At 44.8% G+C, this 24,076-nt stretch overlaps 1 protein-coding gene across 5 annotated transcripts in view; it reads right to left on the bottom strand.

Annotated features, from left to right (window-relative positions):
• Positions 1–1,009: 1,009 nt before the first annotated feature.
• The window catches only part of LOC108097223 (AF4/FMR2 family member lilli), a 33,597-nt gene continuing 10,530 nt past the window's right edge, over positions 1,010–24,076 (bottom strand). For 3 of the 5 annotated variants that reach the window (XM_017199382.2, XM_017199378.2, XM_017199379.2), the window contains exons 2-3: positions 11,995–12,423; positions 1,010–4,341 (exon numbers count right to left, since the gene is read on the bottom strand). In XM_017199382.2, the coding sequence (XP_017054871.1) occupies positions 2,360–4,341; positions 11,995–12,415 (2,403 nt within the window). In that variant the 5' untranslated portion in view covers positions 12,416–12,423 and the 3' untranslated portion in view covers positions 1,010–2,359. Of the gene's footprint in view, positions 4,342–11,994; positions 12,424–12,523; positions 12,574–13,428; positions 13,694–24,076 lie in introns of those variants that run through there. The other 2 variants (XM_017199380.2, XM_017199381.2) reach the window with 2 other exon arrangements.

Genomic DNA, 24,076 nt, shown 5'->3' on the forward strand with positions numbered 1-24,076 from the left:
TTGACGTCAGCGGTGGCAGGCAGATAACCTTTTGGCTTGAGACAGACGTTCAGATACTCTCTGCTAACTGGATGATGCCACTATTCGTGTGCTGGCTATGCATTATTCCAAGTATCTATAGTACACCCGAGAACGTACCTCAGTTGGGTTGGATTCTGCGACGCAGATGCCTGAAATGCCGGGTCTCGGGCATTCGCCGAATGCCAATTACTTGGTTGGGCAAACACTATTTGTTTTTAGTTTCAAAGAACCCTCAGCTGATCACACAGATCGGTGCTTCCGCAAGTTGGCATTACAGCTGTTGACCGCAGATGCAGATAGATTACAGTGGGCACCAGCTAAGGGCGCACCAGCTTGGGACCAGCACTCTGTTGTTTGTGGAATTGGATTGCAAGGTGGGTGCATACGAGTACTTCAAAGCATTGCTAGTTGAGAGTCGTTGGGCTCTGTCTGTTTGAACTCATGTAGCATATAGCATATAGCATATAGCATATAGCAACGGGTCGGGTTTACATCTCTTTTAGCCACTGACCTCGCGCTGCAGGGCCAGCATCGCCAGTCGGCTGAAAAACAAATGCGGTTTGATCTTGATCGCCGCACTAAGGTAACGCGTTCTGTAAGTGGCAAATAGTAAATAGTGGCACAGTAAAAAGCCACATGTTTGGCCAAGGTAAATAAATCCATCCAAATTAAGAGACATGCGCGTTATTCTTGTTAACATTGTTAACATTGTTAACAGCTTCAGCGGTTTGTCTTTTTCCAAAATTACCACTTGCCCAAATCGAGAAGATATCGCTGCTGTGACGTCTGTATTCTGCGGTTCAACGTGCTTTCGTCACGCCACATACACACACATACATTCATACACACCTCACGCTTTTTTCGTTGACATTCAAAATATTACTCAGCCGTCGTGTGGCGCAACAGTCGCGTTCAAGACCCTAGCTGCGGTTGCTGTAACAATCGATCGGGGTCACCATTTCCCAAACAAATAAATAAAAGCCAGTGCTTTCGGGTGATTTTTAGTTGCAAAACAAATCATTGTTTATTTTATTCTCTTTCAGTTTTATCGTTGTGCTTCTTCTTTCTGTTTTATATAAAAAATAAAAACAGCCGCTAATTGCAGTGTATTTGTGCTGAAACTTATGCTGCTAGGAACATCGATTTTCGAATAAAGTATTCCTTGACTGGTTTTAGAAAACAATCAATCAAGGAACAATGGTTAATCGTCGATAGTTTCTCGAGAGAAATCAAAGATATCTCTTAGCCTAAAATGGAGTTCAATGTGAAAAATTGTACACTTGAAGAAATTTTCAATGAACTTATCGCGTGAATCGTTAAATAAATAGTCAAAACGTTTGGAAAGAAACTGATTGATAGGATTAACCTAACTTACGTTTATGCATAGTGTATAATGTAGTTAAAGTTAAACTTTACTTTATCTTCGTTTCCCGTTTGTATGTGAGATGCATTATTAGTGAAATAATAAAAAAGAGTTTGAGGAAAAAAAACAAAGAAAAAAAAATAAAAGTAAAGAAAAGAATGGAAAGTAATCAAAACGAATCCTAAGGTTAATTATGATAAATGGAGTGATTTTAGTTGAAAGTTTTGGTCAAAATTAAAAAGTATTTGGATTGCCTTTCTTCGGTGCTACTTAAACAAGTAATGGATGCATGTATATATTTTTTGTATTTTTCTGTTATTTTTGTTTTTGTTTTGCTTTTACTTTTCATTTTTCGTGTAAATATGTGAGAAAGTGAAAAAAACATCACAGCTTAAACTTCAGTACATTTTCTCGTGGTTCGAAATTAATAAGAAAAAAAAAAAACCGTATGCGTATATACATATGTAGGTTAAAGTTCTATTTTTCACTATAAATATACGCTTACAAAATGTACCTTATGTGTCGCATATAAATATATGTGTGTATGATCGATCATCCTCTTTTCCTCCTTTTTGCATTTAGCATTTAGCATTTAGCATTTAGCATTTAGCATTTTGCGTGCCTTCTTGCGATGCCCTCTTGTCATTTGAATTGTGCGGTCTACTCGGTGTGTCGATGTATTCGCTGAGCCAGCACCTGGCAATGGGCTCCTATTGCCCGGATGCGCCGGGTGCTCCCGGAACGGATGCACCCCGTTCCGCGCATAGAAACCGATTGCCAGGTGGGCGACGCAGCTGAGATTTAGAGATTGTTTTGTGTTGCTGAATACAGTGGTTCAAACTAGGTTCCTAGGCTCCTAGATCCTACTAACTGGCTCTTAACGACTAAAAGTACTTGCTGGCCACCCCCCTTCCCCCGGATTCCCCCACTTTCCCACTATCCCGTGTGTGTCCAGTTGCCCGCTGCTTGCAGTGCTCAGTCCTCCCAGCTCCATGTGGGGTCCAGCTCGCGGTTGATCCGCCAGAGCATCAGCTCCATGCAGGCCCGCGAGTCCTCGAAGCTGCTGTGGCCCGTCGTGCCGTCGCCGCTCTGGATCTCCCGCTTGAGGTGCACCTTGGTCAGGTGGCGCAGCGCGCGCCGGTAGGGGAAGCCGCTGCAGTGGGGGAAGCTGATCGAGGTGTCCACCAGGGTGTTGTGCACCAGCCGCAGCGCCCGCAGGTCGTTGTCCAGTCCGTGCCCGATGAGGATCGTGTCCGCGGCGATCAGTCCGAGCAGGTCGCGCTGCACCTCGGCCAGGGTCTTCGCGCCGGCGCCGCGCAGATCCCGCTCCGTGATGCCCGAGTAGCGGGTGTTGTAGTCCACGATGTCGCACTCCGGCCGCACGAAGTGCTCGTACACCAGCTGCCCGTTGAGGGCCACCAGCGAGACCTTGGTCACGTCCAGGCCGCGGCCCGTGTAGCTCATCTCGCAGTCGAGCGCGTACACAGCTGGCTCTGTATTCGGTCTGCACTTGGACTTGGAGTTGCAGTTGCCATCGGAGTCGGAGTCGCAGGCGTTGGCGGAGGCGGAGGAGGAGGAGGAGGAGGCGCGGGAGGGACGCGGCTGGGTGCGCACGAAGTCGTAGTAGGGCCCATTCACCCCCACCACCGATCCGGTCCAGACGTGCCGGTCGCCCAGGCAGCAGCCCGGCGAGCCCTCCTCGCCGCCGTTGCAGCAGGTCCAGCGGCCGTGGGAGACGCCGTCGTAGTAGCGCTGGTACTTGCCCGAGTGGTAGTGGCACTCCTCGCGCGACAGGTACTGGCCCGTCAGCTCGTCCACCAGGAAGTGGCGCTTGCAGCGGGCGCAGGGCTTGGCCAGGCTGCGCTCCACCTGGACGAACTGGCAGTACAGCTCGGCGTCTGCATCCCCAGAGGATGAGGATGACGAGGAGGAGGAGCTGGAGGAGGAGGAGGAGGAGCTGGATTCGCACTCACTGCCGCTCCACTCGCCGCCCGACTCGGAGTCCATTGAGCGGGGCGAGCTGTTGCCGGAGTCGCTGGAGGTGGCCACCTCCTCCTCCTGGGCGCGGTTGGACAGCCCGTCGTGGCAGTTGATCACGGTCACCGCCGGAGCAGTCTCGGCCAGCGCGGCCGCGAAGCTCATGTGCGGCATGCACTTGAAGATCTCAATGGCGCCCTCGTGCACCACGGACTCCACGGGGAACCCGTACACCCGCAGCAGGTGGTGGTCGATCACGTGTCGCCGCAGCTGCTGCACCACCGTCGCGTCGTCCAGGTCCAGCTGCTCGTACTGCCGCAGCGGCGGCACCTCAAAGTTTGTGTTCTGCCGCCCGCGCTCCCGCTCGCGGCGCCACTCCAAAGTGGCTGCCCCCGGCAGCAGGGAGCGCTCCATCCGCTTCCGGCTCGCAACTGCGTGCGGGGAGCTCGTCGGCGAGCTGGTGGGCGAACTGAGCGCCGAGGAGGAGGAGGAGGAGGAGGAGCTGCTGTCGCAGGACTTCCGCTCGCCGTTGCCGCCGTGCTTCGCCGTGTTGCCGCCAGGATTGCCGAGGTTGCTGCTGTTGATGCTGCCACTGCACTTGCCGCTCTTCTTGTTGCTGCCGCGCTTCTGCTGCTGCGGATGGGACTGCTGCTGCTGCGGATTGGACTGCTGCTGCTGTTGCTGCTGGCGCCACTTGCCGCTGGACTGCTTGCCCTTCGAGGCAGCTGCTCCGCCCGGCTTCTGCCCATTCTGGCTGATCTGGCCACTCTGCTCGGAGCTGCGCAGCTGCTGGCTGGCGGACTTCTGCTGCCGCTTGGAGCGGCTCTTGCCACCGCCGGAAACGTGGTTGCTGCAACTGCCGCCGCCGGAGGAACCCTTCGGCTTGTTCAGGTGCTCCCTGCTGGAGTCGATGTCCTCGCTGGTCGCCTCGCTGCTGGTGCTGTTGCGGTGGCTGGGATTGTGCTGGCCCAGGAATTTGTCTGCAACGAGCGTTCAATGGTGGAAAAGGCAATTAGAACCGATCATCTATCACTCGATACTCAACACTAGTTTACTGTTACTATTACAGCTTCCTATTTACATACATACATATTACATATTTCTATTGCTAAGTGTGCTAAAAGAGAATTACTGGCCACCAGGCAGGAAAACCCAACACTCATTCCCATATTCGCGCATTAACTCGAATTTCTGATAACACACGCTCGCACACAAGCGCAGGTATTTAGGCACACACGCTTATCAATAAGCCCCACGTGCTTCGACTATTTCTCTCTCGCTCTCACTCTACCTCTCCCTCTCCTCCTCTTCTTGATTCGTAAGTGAGTACACTCGGAGAAACTAGGGGAGCGCTTCCCGAAACTACACTTGAGCTGTTAGTTGTGCCGTGTGAAAATCCAAGAGTGACAATCGCTTACTAAGTGGAGACACTCATGAGCACACGTGCTCATATGACCGGGTAATTTCTGACAGTGTGGCTTGGTTTAGGGAGGCTACGCACGACTGGAAACTGACGCATGTGCGGGCCTTCCTACCTCGAGTTCTGCGGACTCAGCTTGTTGCTCTGCTGCTCTGTTGCCACCCGACGGGCGTGCCTGCTGGGCGGCTAAGTGGATGGGTGGCGATGTGGAGGGGTGAAGGGGGGCTAGTGTTGACGCATTACAATTATAGCCATTTATTATGACCATAATACGCCACCTGTTAGCATTACTTCTTCCAACTAAGCGCTTTATGTCGCCGCGGCTTCCGCATTTGGCTCATCATTCCACCCTCCCCCCTCCCATTTCATCTCATCTCATCTCATCTCATCATTTCGAATCTCGTTCTCGACTTAATCGCTAAGGCAACGCACAGAATATAAGTTTCGAGGGGCCTTTGGGGGCAAGGGGGCGTCGAGGGACTAATTGGGGGCTCAGGTCCCAGCTGGATTGACCTGTTGTCACGGATTACGCTGAGCTCTCGGGGTTCACTCTCTGCTGGGGATTAATCACACTGGACTGGATAAACAAAGAGTCCAGCCGAATGACTGAATGGAACCACTCAAGCTTATGAATATTAATATTGGATCATTTTTTTGGGGAGCTGCTGCTTGAGCTCGCCCCTCGTATTTGCGTAACATCTATAGTATATCTATCCACCATCTATGGGTAGCTTTGGGTATGTCTTCCTGATCCGTCAAGATCGTCCGTCACTCAAAGGAGACTTGTGACGCCTCTGGTGCCGACGACACTTTCTTATCTGCCACTTTGCATTGGCTCCGCCGTTTCCCAGCCGCTGTTCGCTATTTGTGACAGGCCAACCGCACCGCTTCCTCGTAGAGAAATTCGCCAAGCACTTCCTCATCAGTTGCAAAGCACTCGCAAACACACTCGCACACATGAACACATTGAATAGCCGCCGTTTTGGGGCCAGAAAGTGGCAGCCACTCGGGCTGAAATTGAGTTTCAGAGCGCGCGTAGATAAATCATACGGCGACGAGGTGGGTTTGTTGACTCCGCGCCTCGAAGGACGCCGGTGCCACCGGCCACTAAGCACCCAGACGTGAGCTGGGAGCCCAAACACCCAAAGAGCCAGTGGGATCATCGGGGAGAAATGAGCTCAGCTGGATCGGATCTGATCGGATCGGATCGGGCTGGTGTTTACATGGTGGTGTATAGTATGTCCATCACGTATGCTATAGTGTGTTGTATATGGCGTGTGGTGCAGAGTGTATACTGTATGGTTTTGGGTGGTACATGATCGGCGAGTGCGTGGTCAGCGATTAGATAAGGCGTGGCCAGTTTGGTACTGCTTTGGCCATCTGCCTGGCATTCGGAAGCCAAGCGGACCAACCAACCACTGTTCTCAAGCGTATTCCTATGCTGCGGCTTTATCAGCGACCCACGCACGCGCCGTACTTCCCAGGCAACCTTGGACAATCGCAGAGGAACGCACCCACAATCGATGCTTCTCCGGGATAATGGGAAGATATATTGTCGCCACAGCCACAAGACGAAACTTATCTGAGCGGCGATCCCCATAAATTAGTGTCGCACGCTCGAGTGCTCACTTCCCAAGGGCACTTCATCTCCCCATCAGCAGACCTTAACCCTGGAGCCCAGATTAGATATGTGTTTGGGTGAAGTAGGTGGGACTAGCGTGTCGGGGCTGACAGATGATAATGATAGCGTATAAGGCGTGCATTGTAAAAAGAGGCTCGTGCTGTAAAACACGACTGGAGGAGACTGGAAACCGAAACTGAAACTGAAACTAAAACTTAAACTAAAACTAAGTGCCTGCCAAATTATCCCGTCGCATTACGGGCATTGCGGCACGCGAATGCGAGTGCGGGTGAATGCTGTGTGTTGGATAATCGGGATTACCTATGTTATATACCATGCCATACTATATACCATATAGTATCTCTGAAATCGATCTCTGGCTGCTGGGCTCATGGTGATCTACAGTCCCACCTCCCGCCATGTGCTGGCTGATTGGGGTTCCTCCGGTACTCACGGTTGCTCACTTCCTCCGATTCCAGACCGAAGGCCACCCACATTCGGTTACTGGGCGGCGATAAGATGTGCGCTGTGCGTGTCCCGTACTCCCGACTGACCAATTTCCTAGCAGTTACCTACGGCAACAGTGCCCCAAGTCCCAGTCCCCCGAGTTCCACTGGCTTGTGATTGTGATTGTCGGTTGTCGGTTGTCGGTTGTCTCCGCACCTGTGATTGCGACTCTGATTGCGATTCTGATTGCGAGTGCGGTCGAGTGCCGAAGTCGCCATTCTACACTCGCCATTCTAATCAGCCCTCAGATGCGGCAATCCCAAAAAATACAGAAGTGAATCGGAGCGGAGCGAAACCAAATCGATTCGGGGGGATAGCAGATAGAAGATAGATTCAACAGCTGTTGGGCGGAGATAGCCTCTAGCTCGGCGGTCAATCAGCTCGGAGAGTCGTAAATCAGCTCGTCAGCAATCGGTTTACTCATCTTGGCGAAATACCAATTGCTTTTGGCCAGGCAGGCAACGCCTTGCCATTTAATTAGTTATCGCCCCGCAGTCAGCTGTCGAGATAAGTCGCTAGATATGCACTGGCAGTATCAATCCAGCAATCCAATCGCCAGTGACGCAATCGATGTTGGAGCTCGTCATAGGTGCCCATCTATCTACCTATCTATATATACAAATATTTACATTTGTATGGAATCTAGCCAGCATCCAGGTACTCAGCACACATTTTTCCTCGACTTAAAAACGACCTTCGGCCGAGTGCGGCGCTTCCTGTGCGGCGACAACGAACAAAATTGCCCGTCTCGCAATTGGCTTGTGCATTTTTAATGAGGCCCGAAAACTTGGCTTTCAGCAGAGCGAAAAAAAGGGAAAAAAGCAATAGCAGTAGCAGTAGCAGTAGCAAAAGCAATAACAATAACTATCATACTCGTTAAACATCATCGCGGTAGTTAATTGTGGCCGAACTCAACACGCTCACGTATGTCACAACATCCCCTCGCAGGTCCAAAGTTTTGGCACAGCTCGCAGTGTAATATGAGTTTTATTAATCAAACATATATAGTATGCTATGCTATATAGTATACGGCTGCCATATGCGTATGCAAAATGCGGCCATTGAGGTCAGCAGAAGGGGCACACAGATTTAATAATTTCCAAGCCGAAAACACAGGCTGCGAGCCGCAAAAAGCGGACAGGCAATCCAATCGAGTGTGTTCATATGGTACACACAGTACACTCAGTACCCACAGCACACACAGTACACACAGTACACTCAGTACACACAGAACACACAGTACACACAGTGGTGTGCCAAATTAGACAACACCTGGCGAGTGATCTGCTGTTTTTGCCCCACTCTGCAAGCCCAGGATCGTAAATTCGCCTTATCGGGCTTCTTCCTATTTCGAAATAGCCCGATTAACAATCTTTATATCTTTATGTGCCCATAGGGAGTATTCCAAAAGCAACGTACATCCGTGCGAAAATATTTACCCTGCGATAAAACTTCTAAGAATAACTATATGGGGTCTGCTTAGTTTAAGCTTAATATCAAGTTGTGTTTTAGCAGGGCTTACGTTTCCGAAGTTCTTCTCTTAGTTCCCCATAATCGTTATCCATCTCTACCTACTCCCCTGTAATGATATAAGTCCCACTGTGCGGAGATCTAGGCAAGCTCTGGATGGGATCATAATCGGATCGGATCCGATCGGATTGGATCGGATTGGATCGGATTGAATGGCGTAGCAGGCGGGACGGGGACTTAGACATTGGGTAAACGCCCGGTGCTCAAACGGCGAACACGTTAACCTTGACTATTGCCGGCGGGGCAAATCACAGACGGCGGAGTGGGGAGCGAGGGTTAAGTGGAGAAGCGTTGGGAACTATTAAGCAGATCGGCGAAGAAATGCGAGTGGCGATGAGGCTGGTGGCCACTAACTAAGATTTGAAGATCAGGCCGAGCAACAATAAACGCAACTGCGAGCACATTTTACGATTGTTATACAAGAATTGCGGTCTTTAATGGGTTAATTATGCGAACAGGCCCTCAATTCAGTTCAGTGTACGAAGTACCGTGGGCATCATGACGGTATAACCCTTGCTCTTTTTAACCACATTTGAGTTGTCGTGTCTTTGGTTCCAATGACAACCTGAAGTCCTATTTATCCGATTAAAACTAGGTGAATGCGTACTAAGGTGGCGAAAATGAATCGCAGCTGGCCCACAAAAAGACAAAGAGACAATCGGCGGAGAAAGGCGAAGAGTCGCGGCTCGGAATAAATACTATATATGGGCTCAATCCGATCCGATCCGAGTGCGATTCAGTGGGGCGTGAAAAGCGCATTCGCCAAATGCCGTCCCACAAAAACAAACACAATTGTCTAAGGAGTGCTTGGCCAACAAGGAGGCCAAGTGTCCAACTTTGGGCATCAAACTTTAATTGAGTAATGATTGGCTCGCTGGTTTGGATGTACGGTTGTCCGTTTGTCCATTTGTCCGTTTGTCCATTTGTCCGGTTATCTGGTTGTCCGTTTGTCTGGTTGTCCTTTTGTCCGTTTGTCCATTTGTCCGGTTGTCTGGTTGTCCGTTTGTCCATATGTCCGTATGTCCCTTTGTCCGCTTCTCCGTTTGCCTGTTTGCTGTCCGGTTGTCCGTTTGTCCATTTGTCCGTTTGTCAAGTTGCCCTTCCGAAGATTGTGGCTCTAATTATGTATACAAATCACTTACGGAAGAAAACGAAGTACGCTTTTTGGCACTTAACGCAGCGGTGCAAATTTCGCTTGTGCAATCCCGGTGATCTCGGAACTCGGTTCTCGACCACCTCTACCTTTTCCAGCCAAGTGCTAATCAATGACAGAACGACCGCTTATGTAACGAGTGCCCGCAAAACATTTGTACACTTGGCTCGGGTACACGTCGATTATCAGTTCATCGTTTGACCAAAATCGATCGTCGACTGATACTAAGACTAATAATACACCTGATACGGCAGAAAAGGCAAACACAAATAGCAAATACAAATGGTTAAGAGGCGCCAGCAGAACGAGAGCTGAAAAATCTGGACTATAATCAGTTGCCCCTTAGAAATTGCGCCTTAGCTTTCCCACATGGCGAATACACGTTTATTAGTCCAGCAACAGAGAATAAGACCCGATTCTGGAAAGTTTTGCTTGATTAATGTCCAAAAAAATCCAATGGAAAATTCTGCCGCGGCAATAAAAAACAAACAATAATAAACGCAGAATGTAAGCGAAAAGGGAAAGGGATTATATTTATTTTTGGGGAAATAAAGAAAACTTCGTTTAAGAAAAGAATTCAAGAAGTAATAATTCACTTCACACACATTCTGATAAGCAAACAAATGAAGGTCGTGATGTCAGGTGTAAATATAATGGGTAATCCGTTCCCAATCACATCCGATCATAACCGATCAATGAATTGGCAGAGCAAAGCTCCTTTGTAAGCCACACATACTATAATATAATTCCCCCGGCGCATAAATTATAGAATTGTGCAAAGAATTTGAATTTTTATTGTGGTCTGCTGATGGCTTTACTACCCATTTGGGCTGCCTTTCTCGGGGAGAAGATGTTGTTTGTTTATTTAATTTGCTTTTGTTTTCGTTGATTCGCTCAACTATAATTGATTTTTAATGCGAACGAAAGCGAAAGCGAAAGCCAGGGGAAAAGAATGAGTGTCGGCGAGCCCGAGTCTACGAATATATATGGTATATGTACATATGTGCTCATGGATCCCACTTGAATTGTTCCGATACAAGGTTCCTATTAAGCTTAAGCGAAGATTTCCTGCAATTTTCTTATTTGCGCACAAAGCCGGTGTCTCTAGTGGACAGTGACAGTCAGAAAAGTCAGAAACTACAATATATTGTTACCCTTGAAGTGCTCGGATATCGCGGATAGTTAATTGAAGTGCTGGCGAGCGAGGTTTTACCCCCATCGAATGGCTACTTATAGATAGACCCAGTTTGATAAGGGCTTCTCCCCGATACCATAAATAGATACGCCCCGTACGTTTGAGTGGGCTTTCCACCCGTCGAGTGATCGGGGCTTTATATAAGTTAGCGTCGCAACGCAATACGGAAAATTTAGGGTAGTAAAACACTTGGGTTTGATATACGCTCCCCCACAAATATTTGTTTTGATGAGCTGTCAGTAGAACAGTTGCGTACTCACTGCTCAACACTCGTACACCGAAACAAATTCCTGGATAATGTTTTGATTAAATTGCTTCCATACTGCAAGAACCTACTTGTTTTATATTACCTAGAAAACATTTGGCGATCTGTAGACAAGCTTAGAGAATTATTCTGATAAACTGTTTTCGGAATTTCTTAATAGTTCCGAGAATGTGTACTCGTTCTTATGACCGCCGGTGTGCTGCTGAAAAGGCCTTTCCAATGCCGAGACACTTCCGTAATTAATGTCGGATTCGCCGCCCATCCACCCACTGACCCAGAAATACACTCATGGATCGAAGCTGTATCTGTATCTGTATCTGCATCTGTATCTGTATCTGTAAATGTATCTGTATTTGTATCTGTTCCCGTTTGGCAGCGATGACGCTCTCAATATTCCCGATCCTATCCGATTCGATCCAAATTCCCGTTCCCATTCCCGTTTGCGTTTTCATTGCCGTTAACGGCGATGACGTTGATTTGGTGGCCGGGCATATGATTCACTTTAGATGCCGGCCGATTTGCTTGGAATTTTATTAAAAACAAAGCGAAACCGTGAATCAGCGTTTGCGGGGCCCGCCGTCTTCAGTCTTTAGTCTTTGTTCCGGTACCCATGATCCGAGAAATGCTATGAATGTGGGTGTAACACTGACTAAAACCGCGCAGAACCGTCGAAATTCGTTACAAGAGCTCAGTGGCAAGAAGTGCTGGTTAAGTGATTCACACGATTCACACGATTTGTATAATCGCCGAATCGGCTGATTAATAGTCGCTGTTTACCAACTTGGTGGCACACTAAGCATGTAAACACCCTGCCTGAGTTGTTTTGATTTCTTAGAACTGTTTTGGATTTCGGATTTCATCCTGTCTTATCTCTTTCCGGGCACCATTATCCCTGCTTAGCTAACCCCTGAATACTTTTGTATACTTTGTAACAGAACTTACCTTCCATGCATGAAGAATTGGCCAACCGATGTCCGTAGCCCCGCTCCAGCCAGGTAGAAGTGGGTGGCGAGGGGGAGATCTCACTTCCGCCCATTCCGGCGATTCCATTTCGCTTCTGGATATTCCCGAAGCCGGCTGATTGCTGATGTTGCTGTTGCTGCTGTTGCTGGTGTTGCTGGTGTTGCTGCTGCTGCTGCTGCTTGTTGCTGTTGTAGCGACTCTTGCGAGCGGAGTGCTTGCCGCCGTGCTGCAATGTTGCTGTTGCATGTTGCTGGTAGCCCACCATGCCACTGCCGGGTGCTAGGTTGTTGCCGTTGTACTTCTGAGGGCAGCGCTTGTTGCTGCTGCTGCTGCTGCTGTTGTTGGAGTTGCTGGTCGTGTTGCTGTTGCTATTGCCGCTGTTCTGGTTGCAACGCTGCATTTTGTCATCTGGAAAGAGCAGGCCAAAGCTTAGTACTCACTTCGAAGTCGGGTAAATGTATATTGTGATAACAAGTGCTATCGAATGCAAGTCGCATCGCAAACTTACAAATCTTAAGTACTTGCAAGATATCTTCGAGAAAGAAATGCATCGCCGCGCTGCAGACATAAACGCGTTCGAATTAGTTTCAGGTTTTTTGGTTTTGATCGTAGCTTGTGCTTTGTGAACGTGTGTTCTGTGTTCTGGGTGGGTGGACCTTAGTAGCTGGTGAAACCGCCTGCACTTGCAGCTGGGAGCCGACTAAATGGCGCGATTAGCGAGCAGCCGCGATATAAACAAAAGCTGGGCGCCAAGAAAGCAAAAAGGCGACACAGCGAATCGAAAAAACCCCAGAGACAGAGCGCTCGCCATTCACAATTCACATTCGATGACGACACAGTACACCGTACAGTATACAATACAGTATACAATACCGTACACCATACGCGGTGAACAGTACAGTGCAGAGTGGCGAGTGACTCACCGCTGATAAAGCGGGAATACGGCGAACTCATCATCATCGAGCTGTGCTCTTTCTCTTTCTCTTTCTCTTTATCATACTCTTTCTCCCTCTATATCTGTGGTGCCCTCTCTTTCGCCGAATGTGTGCTAAACCTAGGCCAAGTCACATTGTGTTTGTGGGGCTTTCGACCACCTTCTGACCACGTGCCCCTAGCCCCGAGCTTCCTACTTAGATAAGGCGTATCCATCCGCATGAGCTGCTACTCGGGGTGGAGTGTGCGTGTGTGGGTGTGTGGGTGTGTTGGTGTATGTCTTTTACCCTCGCAGAAGGTGTTGTGCCGCCTTAGACCTCATCTACCTACTGCCAGGGTAGTCAAACTTCGAAGATATCCGAAGTTCTCTGCCCTGCCAATACAAAACAAACGAGTATCTGTATCTGCATCTGCATCTGCATCTGCATCTCTATCTGTATCTGTATCTGATGTCGCATATCTGGAAGAACTTAGCCGAACCTCTGTCCCTGATGCTGATGGAACCTCCTCATTGATCTGTGCAATTTTTGCGCTTTTCCCCGCTCTTCAACGGTCTGGAAAATTTAGCCCGGTTCGATTCGATTTTGCGTGGTAGTGTGGCGCGTTCACCAAAGACAAAACGAAGCGAAACAAACGGCAAAAATTTTGATACTTTTGTGCAAATGTTTTGTTTGTTTTGAAAGTGACTTGAACTGTTCCGATAACATGTTTATTAATAATATTCCACAGCAACTACGTCAACTGACAAGGTGCCCAATGCCCGGAGAACATAATTCTACAGGGCCACGTGATCCCATGATTCTCCGTACTCCGTGCAAGTAGTTAGAGATACATATGGGATATAGTAATGCCACTAATCCAGTTTAAGTTGACAAATATCTAGAAGTATGCATATAGTGAGAAGCCGGCAAATAGAGCAACTTGTTTGGAGTTCAACTTGAAATAATAAGAGCAGTTCGTTTCGCTTTCATCTTAAAGGTTTTTTTTATGGTTTTTATTAGTAAACTGTTTACTGAAATGTTATCTGAAATATTTGGCATCTATTCTAAATAATTATTTTTGTTTCATTCGCAAAGTCTTTCATGTTTGCGTGTGAATTTTAGCACTCAATAAGAACTTTGCCCGTATTTTTAGCCAGCGAGCACATAAACGCAGAGTTCATCATCTGGTTCGCTTTCACTGGGCCATCATAAATGGATCTTGGAATTTCGACAATTCGCTGTTTATGGCGGGGAATGAGCCCGCAAAACAACAGCAAACAGCAAACAGCAAACAGCAAGCGAAATCGCTCGCCTTCGAAGCAAAAACAAAAATAATAAAATAAATTTGTAGAAGAGTAAAACAAAAAAGTCCGTCAGAAAAAATCATAAGACGAGCAGAAGACAGTCGAAATGATGACTGCGAGAAACAGGTACCAGTTCGTGCCTAGCGCCGCTCCATGTGCGTACCGCCTGCCCCGCCCCTTAGAAGACACCCCCTCCCTCCGCGCCCCTCCCCCCTCCACCACCACCCACCACACCAGAAAAAAAAAGCGAGTGATTAAACTGCTTACCATACACGCCACATAAAAACCGACTTGATATTCACAGGAAAGGTGCGAGTATATCCACATATATGGGATGTTTACACATTTTGATTTTTGTCAATGATCGAATAATAATAATAATGGTTAAATCATTGGAATCATCGATGGAGGTCTCAGTATTTCTTTCAGTGCGTTTTCAAGAAGAGAGTGGGAGAACCTCCTGAAATTGTCGGGCAAATTGTTGCTACTTCTTGCTAATATCAATTTGGCGAATGCAAAACTCGTGAAATTCGCTGGCGACCACGCCCCCCTCTCCGCCGTCGATTGGGGCGTGTGATTTATAGAGGCGCCGCACTGAATCGCGATGATTCGCGGTATCCGAACTCAAGTCGAACCCAAATCGAAATCGAAGTCGGAGTCGAAGTCGGAATGATAATGCTGCGTAAAACCAGTTTGGGAGAGACTTATAAAGATAAATGCGACAAGTTCGTGGGGATCGTTGAGATCGTTGTGGGCACGTGTGTGCAATCACCCTAGGCCCACTGTACCCCTCCCCTCCCCCTCCCCTCCCCTCCCCCAATATCCCGCCTCACCCCTTTCTTGTGTGCAAAGGTCTCGCCACCTTGCCAAAACGGAAATGCATTCTATTTTTGTGGCCACCGAACTCGGCAACTGCATCATCATCACTGCCCATTTGATAATCATCATCATCAAGTAGCGGAATACGATTCATTCATACTCGTACTCATCAGAGTTAGCAACAACACACAAAATTCAGAGCGTCAAAGTTGAATGAATCCCAGCGTACATGTATTTATATACATATATGAAGGGTAAAGATCCCGGCGAAAGGAAAAGGCAAGGAAACGAGACATTAAGAGCGAACATAGTATATAGTACATATATGGTATATAGTATATGGTATTCAGTATACAGTACACAGTATATAGGGGAGCCAACTGAAGCGGATCATTAGGGGAAGACCACGGCGAGCCGAACAATGGGGGAAACCTAAAGAAACTTTGGCCAGACCTCGCCAAACTTGGGATACACTACACATGGCTCTTGAGGGTTTTCGATTAACTACTTACTAGCAATGTTTTCCATATTGTACGTAGTTGATCATCAAAAGCTTGGAGAGTGGAGAGCTCCCTTGGGAATGTGTCACATATCCTGCCGGTCATCAAAGGGTATCCCCAAATGGGACCAAGGCGAGGAATGCCAATGTGCTTGTGCGCATGGCAACAGCTGGCAGCTGAAATTCAAGCCGATGATGACGACGCACTCGGCGCATGCGTGTGTGCTGCGCAGATACAAAAGATACATCTCTCGGATTCACAGGTACCTAACAGCTACACTTTCGGAAGCTGCAGTTTCGCACGAAAGTTTTCCAAAACCAATAAATCTGAATCTCCGAAAATCCGAAAATGAGTGGAAATTTCCCCCAAGCCCACAAAGTGCGGCGCACAATCCACGGAACGAAACGAGTTTCCTTAATGGGGATCAGGGGGGTGGTGCTAACGAACTTTTCACCGCTTTTGAGTTTTGGGTTTTGGGTTTTAAGTTCAGCGCCGCTTTTGCTTTCGGCTTTCGGAAAGAAACACGTGTGTGTGCTTCTTGTAATAACCACTGTTTCGGCCGACCGGAAATGTTAATGCGGCCTTAATGTATTGTATAATTGCGGTCGGGCCATAAAAATGAATAGAAATCCATATAAAATTAAGTGATTCGCATTCAATTACGTGCCCGTGCGCGCACATCTAGAACGTTTCGCCATTTCGTATGGTGGCCACATAAACGTAGGTTAGATTGATGTAAGGCAGTGCCAAAAAACAGGAAGACTTATCAGCCGGGGACGTGCCGCTGGGCCCAGCTTTTATTTCGGGGATTGGCCTAATCAAAAGTGCTTTAGATTTATGGCGGAGGGGAGGAGATCGTGGATCGTGGATCGGTAGAGCGTGATGCGATGACGTTTAATGGGGTTTTTATGCCCGACTGCCGATAACCAAGCCCCTTTTATCTTCGCAGTTATTTTGTGAAGACCGAGTGTAATTGGCCGATCAAAGTTCTAGTTTTAGTGATCATCGTGTACTTGATATGAGATACGTAGCCTAAAAGTCTATAAGTCTATAAGTAGTGTGTGGGATTACTCGGAAGTCGTTAAACCAATCACTTCCGCCAACGGCGGTGAGCACATGGCGTATGCGCAATTTTCGTTATCAACTTTGGCCAATTTCCTTTTTAAATAAATACCTATCAATACCTATATCTTTTCCTCATTTACTGCATGCAGTGTTTTAATATTCATTTCCAGTCCAGATCCACCTTGTTTATCCCTGATCACTTCGATCCTCGCCTGAAAAATGCCTACTAATTGTTATGACTTCTCTGGTAAATAACAATCTCGAGGGGAATTGTTAGGCTTATCAACAGAAGGGGACTCTTAAAGTAATTCAAAGCAAGTGCTGAAGAGTATATATGTATATAGAAGCATCGACCCCTTTTTTCGAAGATTTCCTCTCGCATCAATGGCAATTGTTATTAATTGAAAACATTATGGAATTCGCTGTTTACTCAAATACCCAAACGCAACCAAACAAATCAACTAATTTTGTTCAACCGAATTTTCTTCTCTTGATGTATTTTTGTGGGACTTGTGTTCATTTATTTGCTTGTTTTTGGGACTCACAAAATTAAAATTGGAGGGATGAGTTCATTTAAGATGAGAGTCCGCGTGCTTGTTGTCAAAATTCCGCGATTCTGACACTTTTCTGACAACTCAAAATGAACGAGAGCAACAGCAACAACAACAGGAACAACAACAGCAACAACTCGCTGGCAACTACAATCCAAGTATCGTAATAATATTGTGAGCCGAAAATCCTGACACTTGTCAAAACAAATCATCTTCATCAAACGCGCTTCTCATTCAAATTTTATTTGCGGCTCTGCGAACGGATTTCCCAAGCAGCCTTTTAAATGCAATCTAATGTGGATCTATGGATCTATGGATCTATGGATCTATGGATCTATGGATCTATGGATCTATGGATCTATGGATCTGCTGATCTGTAATGCTTCGGTGTACAAGACCAATAAAATGAGTTCCCAGGTGTAGCCAGTCTCCTTTGATTTTCTCGTATCATATCAGCTTGGCTAAGCCAGGTAATTGCCTTGTGCTCATTAGTACTCTGAAATTCCAGCTGATTTTCCCGTTCGCTTTCCCAGTGGGTTTTCGCCCCCCAAAACGCTATACTGGAGCCAATGCTCCTCGTTCCTCGCCAGAGTAACGGGCCAGAGAACAAGTGGCTCACCAGATTTCCATCTATTGAGGATGACCCATATTTTTCTGTTTCTCTTGTTTATCACAATTTGCAATTGCTTTCGACGTCCACGGTCTTCTCTTCCTCTTGATCGCAGTTTCACGGCCCACACAAACGCGGCAGAAAGAGATGGCGACAGTGCACGGAGAGAAAATAGTTATCTCTTTGGCAAGATCTTTCCCTAGAAACATGAATGAAAATGCCTTCCCGGTTAAAATAAAATGATTTCGATGCAAAAATCGATTTTGCAATACAATTATTTATTACTTCTTCGTCGGAAATTTAAACGCAAACAAGTTGTTAAATTTTTCGTTTAATTCTTTTATTTATAGAACTCAATTCTTTCAAGTGCAGAACTTTTTGTTTTGGTCGCCCGTTGAGAAATTACTTTTGACAAAATGTTTTCGAATTTTGTTTTGGTATGTTTTGTGTTTTTCTTTCGGGGGCCAAAACGCAACAGATTCTCGCCTTCATTCATATAAAAAGCGCGGCGAGAAAATAGAAAATAGAAATAAAATATTTATGGTAATTATTATTAGTATAATGCAGAGTCGGCTGACGTATGATATACTCGTATATTATTGTTATCGCTGTCATTGCTCTTCGGGGATATTGTTATGTATAATATTTGAAACACGCACACCGACCGAATGCAGAGCGACCGCAAACCCAGATGATTTATTTCGCCCAAAGCCAGCCAGTAATCAGAGTAATACAAATGGGCGCACAGCGCGCATTTTATAAAAATAAACAAACCAAGCGGGCCAAAACCAAGACAAAATAAAGCGAAAAGGCGAACGGCGAACAGTAAAAACCGTGCTCCTCCCAAAAAGAGGGAAATAAATAAATAAAAAGCCGAAATACTAACGAAATCTTGAGTGAACAAGGGCACGACAGCTAGAGAAATGATGGCAAATTTTGATTTTGATGCACGCCGCCAGCTGTGCTGCTGCCTGCACAACAAAATCGGTGGAAAATAGACCAAAACACCGACGAAGTGTTAAGTAAGCGGTGTTGCAAACAAACTCGACTGCTTCCCCGAGGAAATTCGCGTTTTCCAACGAAAAGCGGACCCAATAATGCACATCAACTTAATTTATAATGCTTTCGTTTGTTTGTATTTGGTTTGATTTCAATTCTATTCCTTTCGCAGAGGTCTATATTCCAGAAAAAGGGTGCTAACAGCTGCTTATTGGCCAACAAGTTAGAAGCGGTAAGAAGAACGTGAATATTAATTGGGTAAACAAACAAAGGCTTGCTTTCTCATCAATGCAGATAGGAAGTAAAAGCAGAGCAGATATGTATTTAGTTTCTTAATCTAATTCTGACAGCAATGTTTTAGGGCTTGAAATTAAAAATAAGTTTAGGTTAATTCTGAGTTAACCACAAACTTTCGAAGAGCTTCACAGACCCGCAAGACTTGGCCAAAATGTCTTTTGGCCAAGAAACGAGAAATAAACAACGAAATGGAGAAACGAAACGAAGAAACCAAAATGATCGCCTGGCTGGCCCCAAACCTCCATTTGCATGCACGTACTTATTTATTTAATTTTAAATAGAAAGTAACCTCAATTGCACTTGTAAAAAACATAAGTAAATAGCGCCGCCGAATACATAATGAAAGAGAAGTCGGGTAAATACAGACGGACACATAAGTCTGAACCACCGATTTTTTAGACTGTGTGGCAGTGAAAGGCCCCTTCGGCCCAAAAATCAAACGCTCGAAGTGACGGAAAAGAGTCGATAAAGTGGGGAAAATGCCGAGAGCAGAGGAATTGTCAGACGATTTACTTCTCGAAGAATTACTCATTTGGAACTCGTAATGCCTTCTGAAGATAATTCATGTGATACCAAAGTGAAACCCTGCACAGTAATATTTATCCACTTGCTTGTGTTTTTCCTTATTAATTTTGAATACTTCGCAGTTTTGCGAGCTCTCCTTTGTTTTTGTCACGCTTGTCATTCGAGGCGCTTAATGGGCAAATCAACAAGAATTCAGCTGATAGGAGCTCAGAATGCACCAGAGTTAGCATTCGAAACAACAAGTGGAAAAGTGGAAAAGTGGAAAAGTTATGTACAAATTCGCTGTGGAAACTTGTTTGGAATGCGATCAGAAATCGAGGGGGTGGAGATTGGCCGATTTGCCGAGCATATAGATGGGGCGGTGATGGGTCCAACAATAAGTTTATAAAGAGGAAATCACAGCATCACACTACCCACTCGTTGTTCTAAATAAAGACCAACAATTGAATGAATAGATTTTATCTATAAATTGTTCTAGATACATCAATCGGTGTCTGTGTGTGTGTGTGTGCACCACACATCCACACACAAGTTGGTTTCGATACTAGGGAATTAATCTAATAAGTTAATACATATGTGCCAGTGTTTCCTGCTCATTAAGTAATGAAAAAGCCAACCGTTTATCTCGAAGAAGTAATGTCTCATGTTTCCAATTTAAACACTCAAAACAATGTTTCGAAACATTAATCACTTGTTACGAATTCGTCATAAAAATGTGCTGTCGCTATTTAATCTATACTTTTTAAAAGTTTAAACATTTCTTGCGTAAATCACCCCTTAAAAGAGAAACTATAAAAAACATTTTTTCGTGCGATTTCTTTAAAATAGGATTTCAGAATAAAATGCTGAAATCGCTGTTCGCCTCTCACCGCGCAACGAATAAATTCAGTTGTATAGATAAATAAATAGATGTGTTTATATGTAAGTCAGGTGCGTAGTCCTAGGGGGATAAATATTGGCGTGATGCAAGCTGTTTCACTTTGTTCACATTTCAATATAAAATATACGGAATTCGGGCAATAAAACTGACAAAATGTTGATTAACTTTTGATATAAGATGTGTTTACCCACATACTTAATGATGAGATGATAAATAAATCAAACATGTTGCAAAAAAAAAAATATGTCAATGAAAGTAAAAGTGCTGCTGCCTTTCGTTTAGTTCACTTTTATCTAGCGTCATTTATGATTGTTCTGGAGATAAGCTTGGCTTGTTTGCGAGGGGAGTTCCATTCTCTATTAATAATTCAAATGATTATAGAAACAATATACTGGGGATTTACTATGGGCTGCCGGGCCCCTTGACAAATGTCTGTGTCTAAATCCCATTTGGCTTGCATCACCTGACTACGACAACAAGTGGCAGAGGCTCGAGCTTCGTAGCTGGTTTTCTTTTGGCGAATCGGTCACAGTTAATTAGGAAATCTGGCTTGCATAACGACCAAAACAAACAAAATGTGGCTTCAAGCCGGTTAAATGAAAGTTTTGCCACCAAACACGATCCCTAAGGTCGCCAAAGAAAGTCCAGTGAGGAAGATAATATTGTTTAAAAGGAAAAGGTTTTTGTTTTTGGAGGTATTCTTCTATTTTTTCTAGATTAAGCATTGGTACAAAGTAAAAATACATCTACGCATACCGTGACTTATATGTATATTCTGCACATAACACCTGAAAAAAGTATATCTGGAAAATCGACGACAGCCTGTATGATCATTAATCAAATTAATTATGATGGATGGGAATTTCATAATTTCGCTCGGTGACTGGTGGGTCAGCGATTTCAAAAGCGGTTCCAAAACATTTTGATTCATATTTTCGACTGCTGCAAAAGCAGACGGAAAAGAAAGCAGCGGGAAAAAATAAAAAACAGCTAAGCACAACAAGGTAAAGTGAAAACGAAGCTGTTAAATAAGAAGCCCGGGCCGAAAAATATACAGAAAAGCAGCGAGGCGAAAACTTTCGCTTTGGCTTTGGACTTGGCCATCATCGGAAAGACAAAAAAAAAAAAAAAAAAAAGAAACCGAACTGGAAATGGAAATGGAAGAGCGACTCCCGGGGTCTTGGTATTTTCGACGACCTTTCTTATGTCACGTCGTCGGTCGTCTCTCACAAAAAACGAAAACAAAGGCAAATTTCTTGGACTTTTCACTTTTGGCCATATGCAAATACGGGCCGGATTATGTCACGACCCTTGAACTCGAACATCTTAATCTTTCCACACGTAGACGGCATGCCGCATTCGTGATCTCGAATCGAAACGCGAATTAGCACAATGGTTTAAACAAATTAAGCAAATAAAGCAAATAGTGGCGCAGAAGGAAAACACACGGAGCGCGGTAATCATAATCGAAATCATATGATGATCCTCATCCCGCATTCCGAATTCCAAATTCTGTCCAGCAAATTGTGTAATAAAAGTGTATGGTAAAAATAACAGCAGAAGCAAAACACCAGCTGACACCATTTAACAGATTAATAAACATAAATTATTGTATAACAAATTCGAGCAGATTAAATGTTGTCACGCGTAGAGCGGAAAAGCGAGCTATAATGCCGAATGGCGAGCTATAAATCTGCCGATAATTCGAACTATTAACTAGAATTTGGTCATTTCCTATTCGCATTGTTGTTGCTGGAGTTTGGCTGAAATCGTTTTCATAAATCTTGGGCAAAGTTGTGGCTTTTTCATTCACTTGCGATTGATGAAGAACTTTGCAGAAGTTAATGGGGATAGGACATTCAGTTTCTTGGGAACAACCGAATCCATTATAGTGACTTTTTAATATCTTTAATGCCAAATAAAAAAAAATGAAAAATTCAAGTAGACTTCAAACTATCTTGACCGATTCTCCTTTTATTGCTGTGTTTTATTCGCATTCGACAACTGGAACAAGCTTTATCAGGAGCTTCAATCGTCAAATGATTGATTTGAACCTGCGGCTGTCGCTTATCGCAACATCTGGCAAGACTATAAATACAAACAATTAATGACGCCTCGCGAAATTGTATAATCCGAGGGTCTCTACCAGAGATCTGCAACAAATTTGCAAGGGTCGCCCACTATATAGTAGTTATAAGCAAAACACAGACAGTTGCCTTCGTCGCATTAACTAAATTTCGTTATTATGCATGGTGCTGCGAAATGCATGCCGAATGGAAATGGAAATGGAAACGGGAGTGGAAACGGGAATGGAAATTGAAATGGGAATAGAATGCCATGAATGCCATGAACGGCAAAACAAGAAAATACAAATAAATAAAATTACAAAAACAAGGGAGGGGAGAAGAAAACACCTAATAACAAATAACTCAAGGTCGCTGATAAGAGCCAATTGCGCGCGAAATTCGCTCGCTCCAGATGTTCCAGTAATTCCAGAAGCTATTAACTATTACGAGGTATACTATTACACAGAAAGTAGTGCTCGCTATCTTGTGGCACTTCGAACTTCATAAAGAGATATTGGAATAGGTGATTGATATTATTGCACTTGAATTAGATCTGCAGTGGAAATGGTTCCAGTAAAATGTCCATCCAAACGTGAAATGTTTTAGAACGCAAATAGTTAGCTGGCATTTTAAATAGTGGAACTTAAAGTTTGTTAGAAGCATGTTTTTATTGTTAGACGTTATTAAATTTAAATAAACAGCTTAGATTCCCTTAACCCTTTACATGGTGGTGATGCATATCTGCATCATACCGTTCAAATTCATTTATTTTTCAACGGGCGTTGCAAAACTTTCTGAAATCTTTTTGATGCAGTTCAGAAACTTTCGTTTTTTATATAACAAGTGTTAGTCAATCAGAATTCTGTCCAATACTCAACAGATAATTACTTTTCCCGCCAATTTGGTGAATGTGGAAATCTGAACTGGTTGTGCAGTTTCTCATCCAAATATAAATATCAAAAAAAAATGTATAGTTAATTTAATTTATATTTATAAACAGGTAAAAATTATATTTAGTTATATATTGTCGAGTTTTTGTGTTTGTTGCATTATAATACGAATAAATCAACAATTTTGCCTTGGTGCAGATATGCATTAAAGTAGCTTTACACATAGAAAAAATAAGGTAAAACCAAAAAAATTAAAAAAATAAAAAGAAGTGTATTTTTTATTTTCACTTATCTACCAAACAAAAAAAAAATGAAGAAAATCGGAGTTATTGCCATGTAAAGGGTTAAAGCATCTATGAGATAATGGTTTTTCCCCTCTCAATCCAATCCAATGAATACAATTGCCCGCATTATCTAGTCGAAAGTCTTTAGCCAATACAGCGCTGCTGATTAGTTTGGTCAATTTCAGTCCGTATCTCTGCTAATTTATTGAAATTCATTTACTGCCTACACGTAAAAATAAATGAACTCGATTTTCAGAAAGAGTCAGGCGGCAATAAGAAGAGCAAGGCGAAATAAACGCACAAGGAATCACAAAAATAGCTGGGGAAAAATCAAGTGAAATAAAAAAAAGCAATAAC

The sequence above is a fragment of the Drosophila ficusphila genome, unplaced genomic scaffold (assembly GCF_018152265.1).
Source record: "Drosophila ficusphila isolate 14025-0441.05 unplaced genomic scaffold, ASM1815226v1 contig_198, whole genome shotgun sequence".
Classification (NCBI taxonomy): domain Eukaryota; kingdom Metazoa; phylum Arthropoda; class Insecta; order Diptera; family Drosophilidae; genus Drosophila; species Drosophila ficusphila.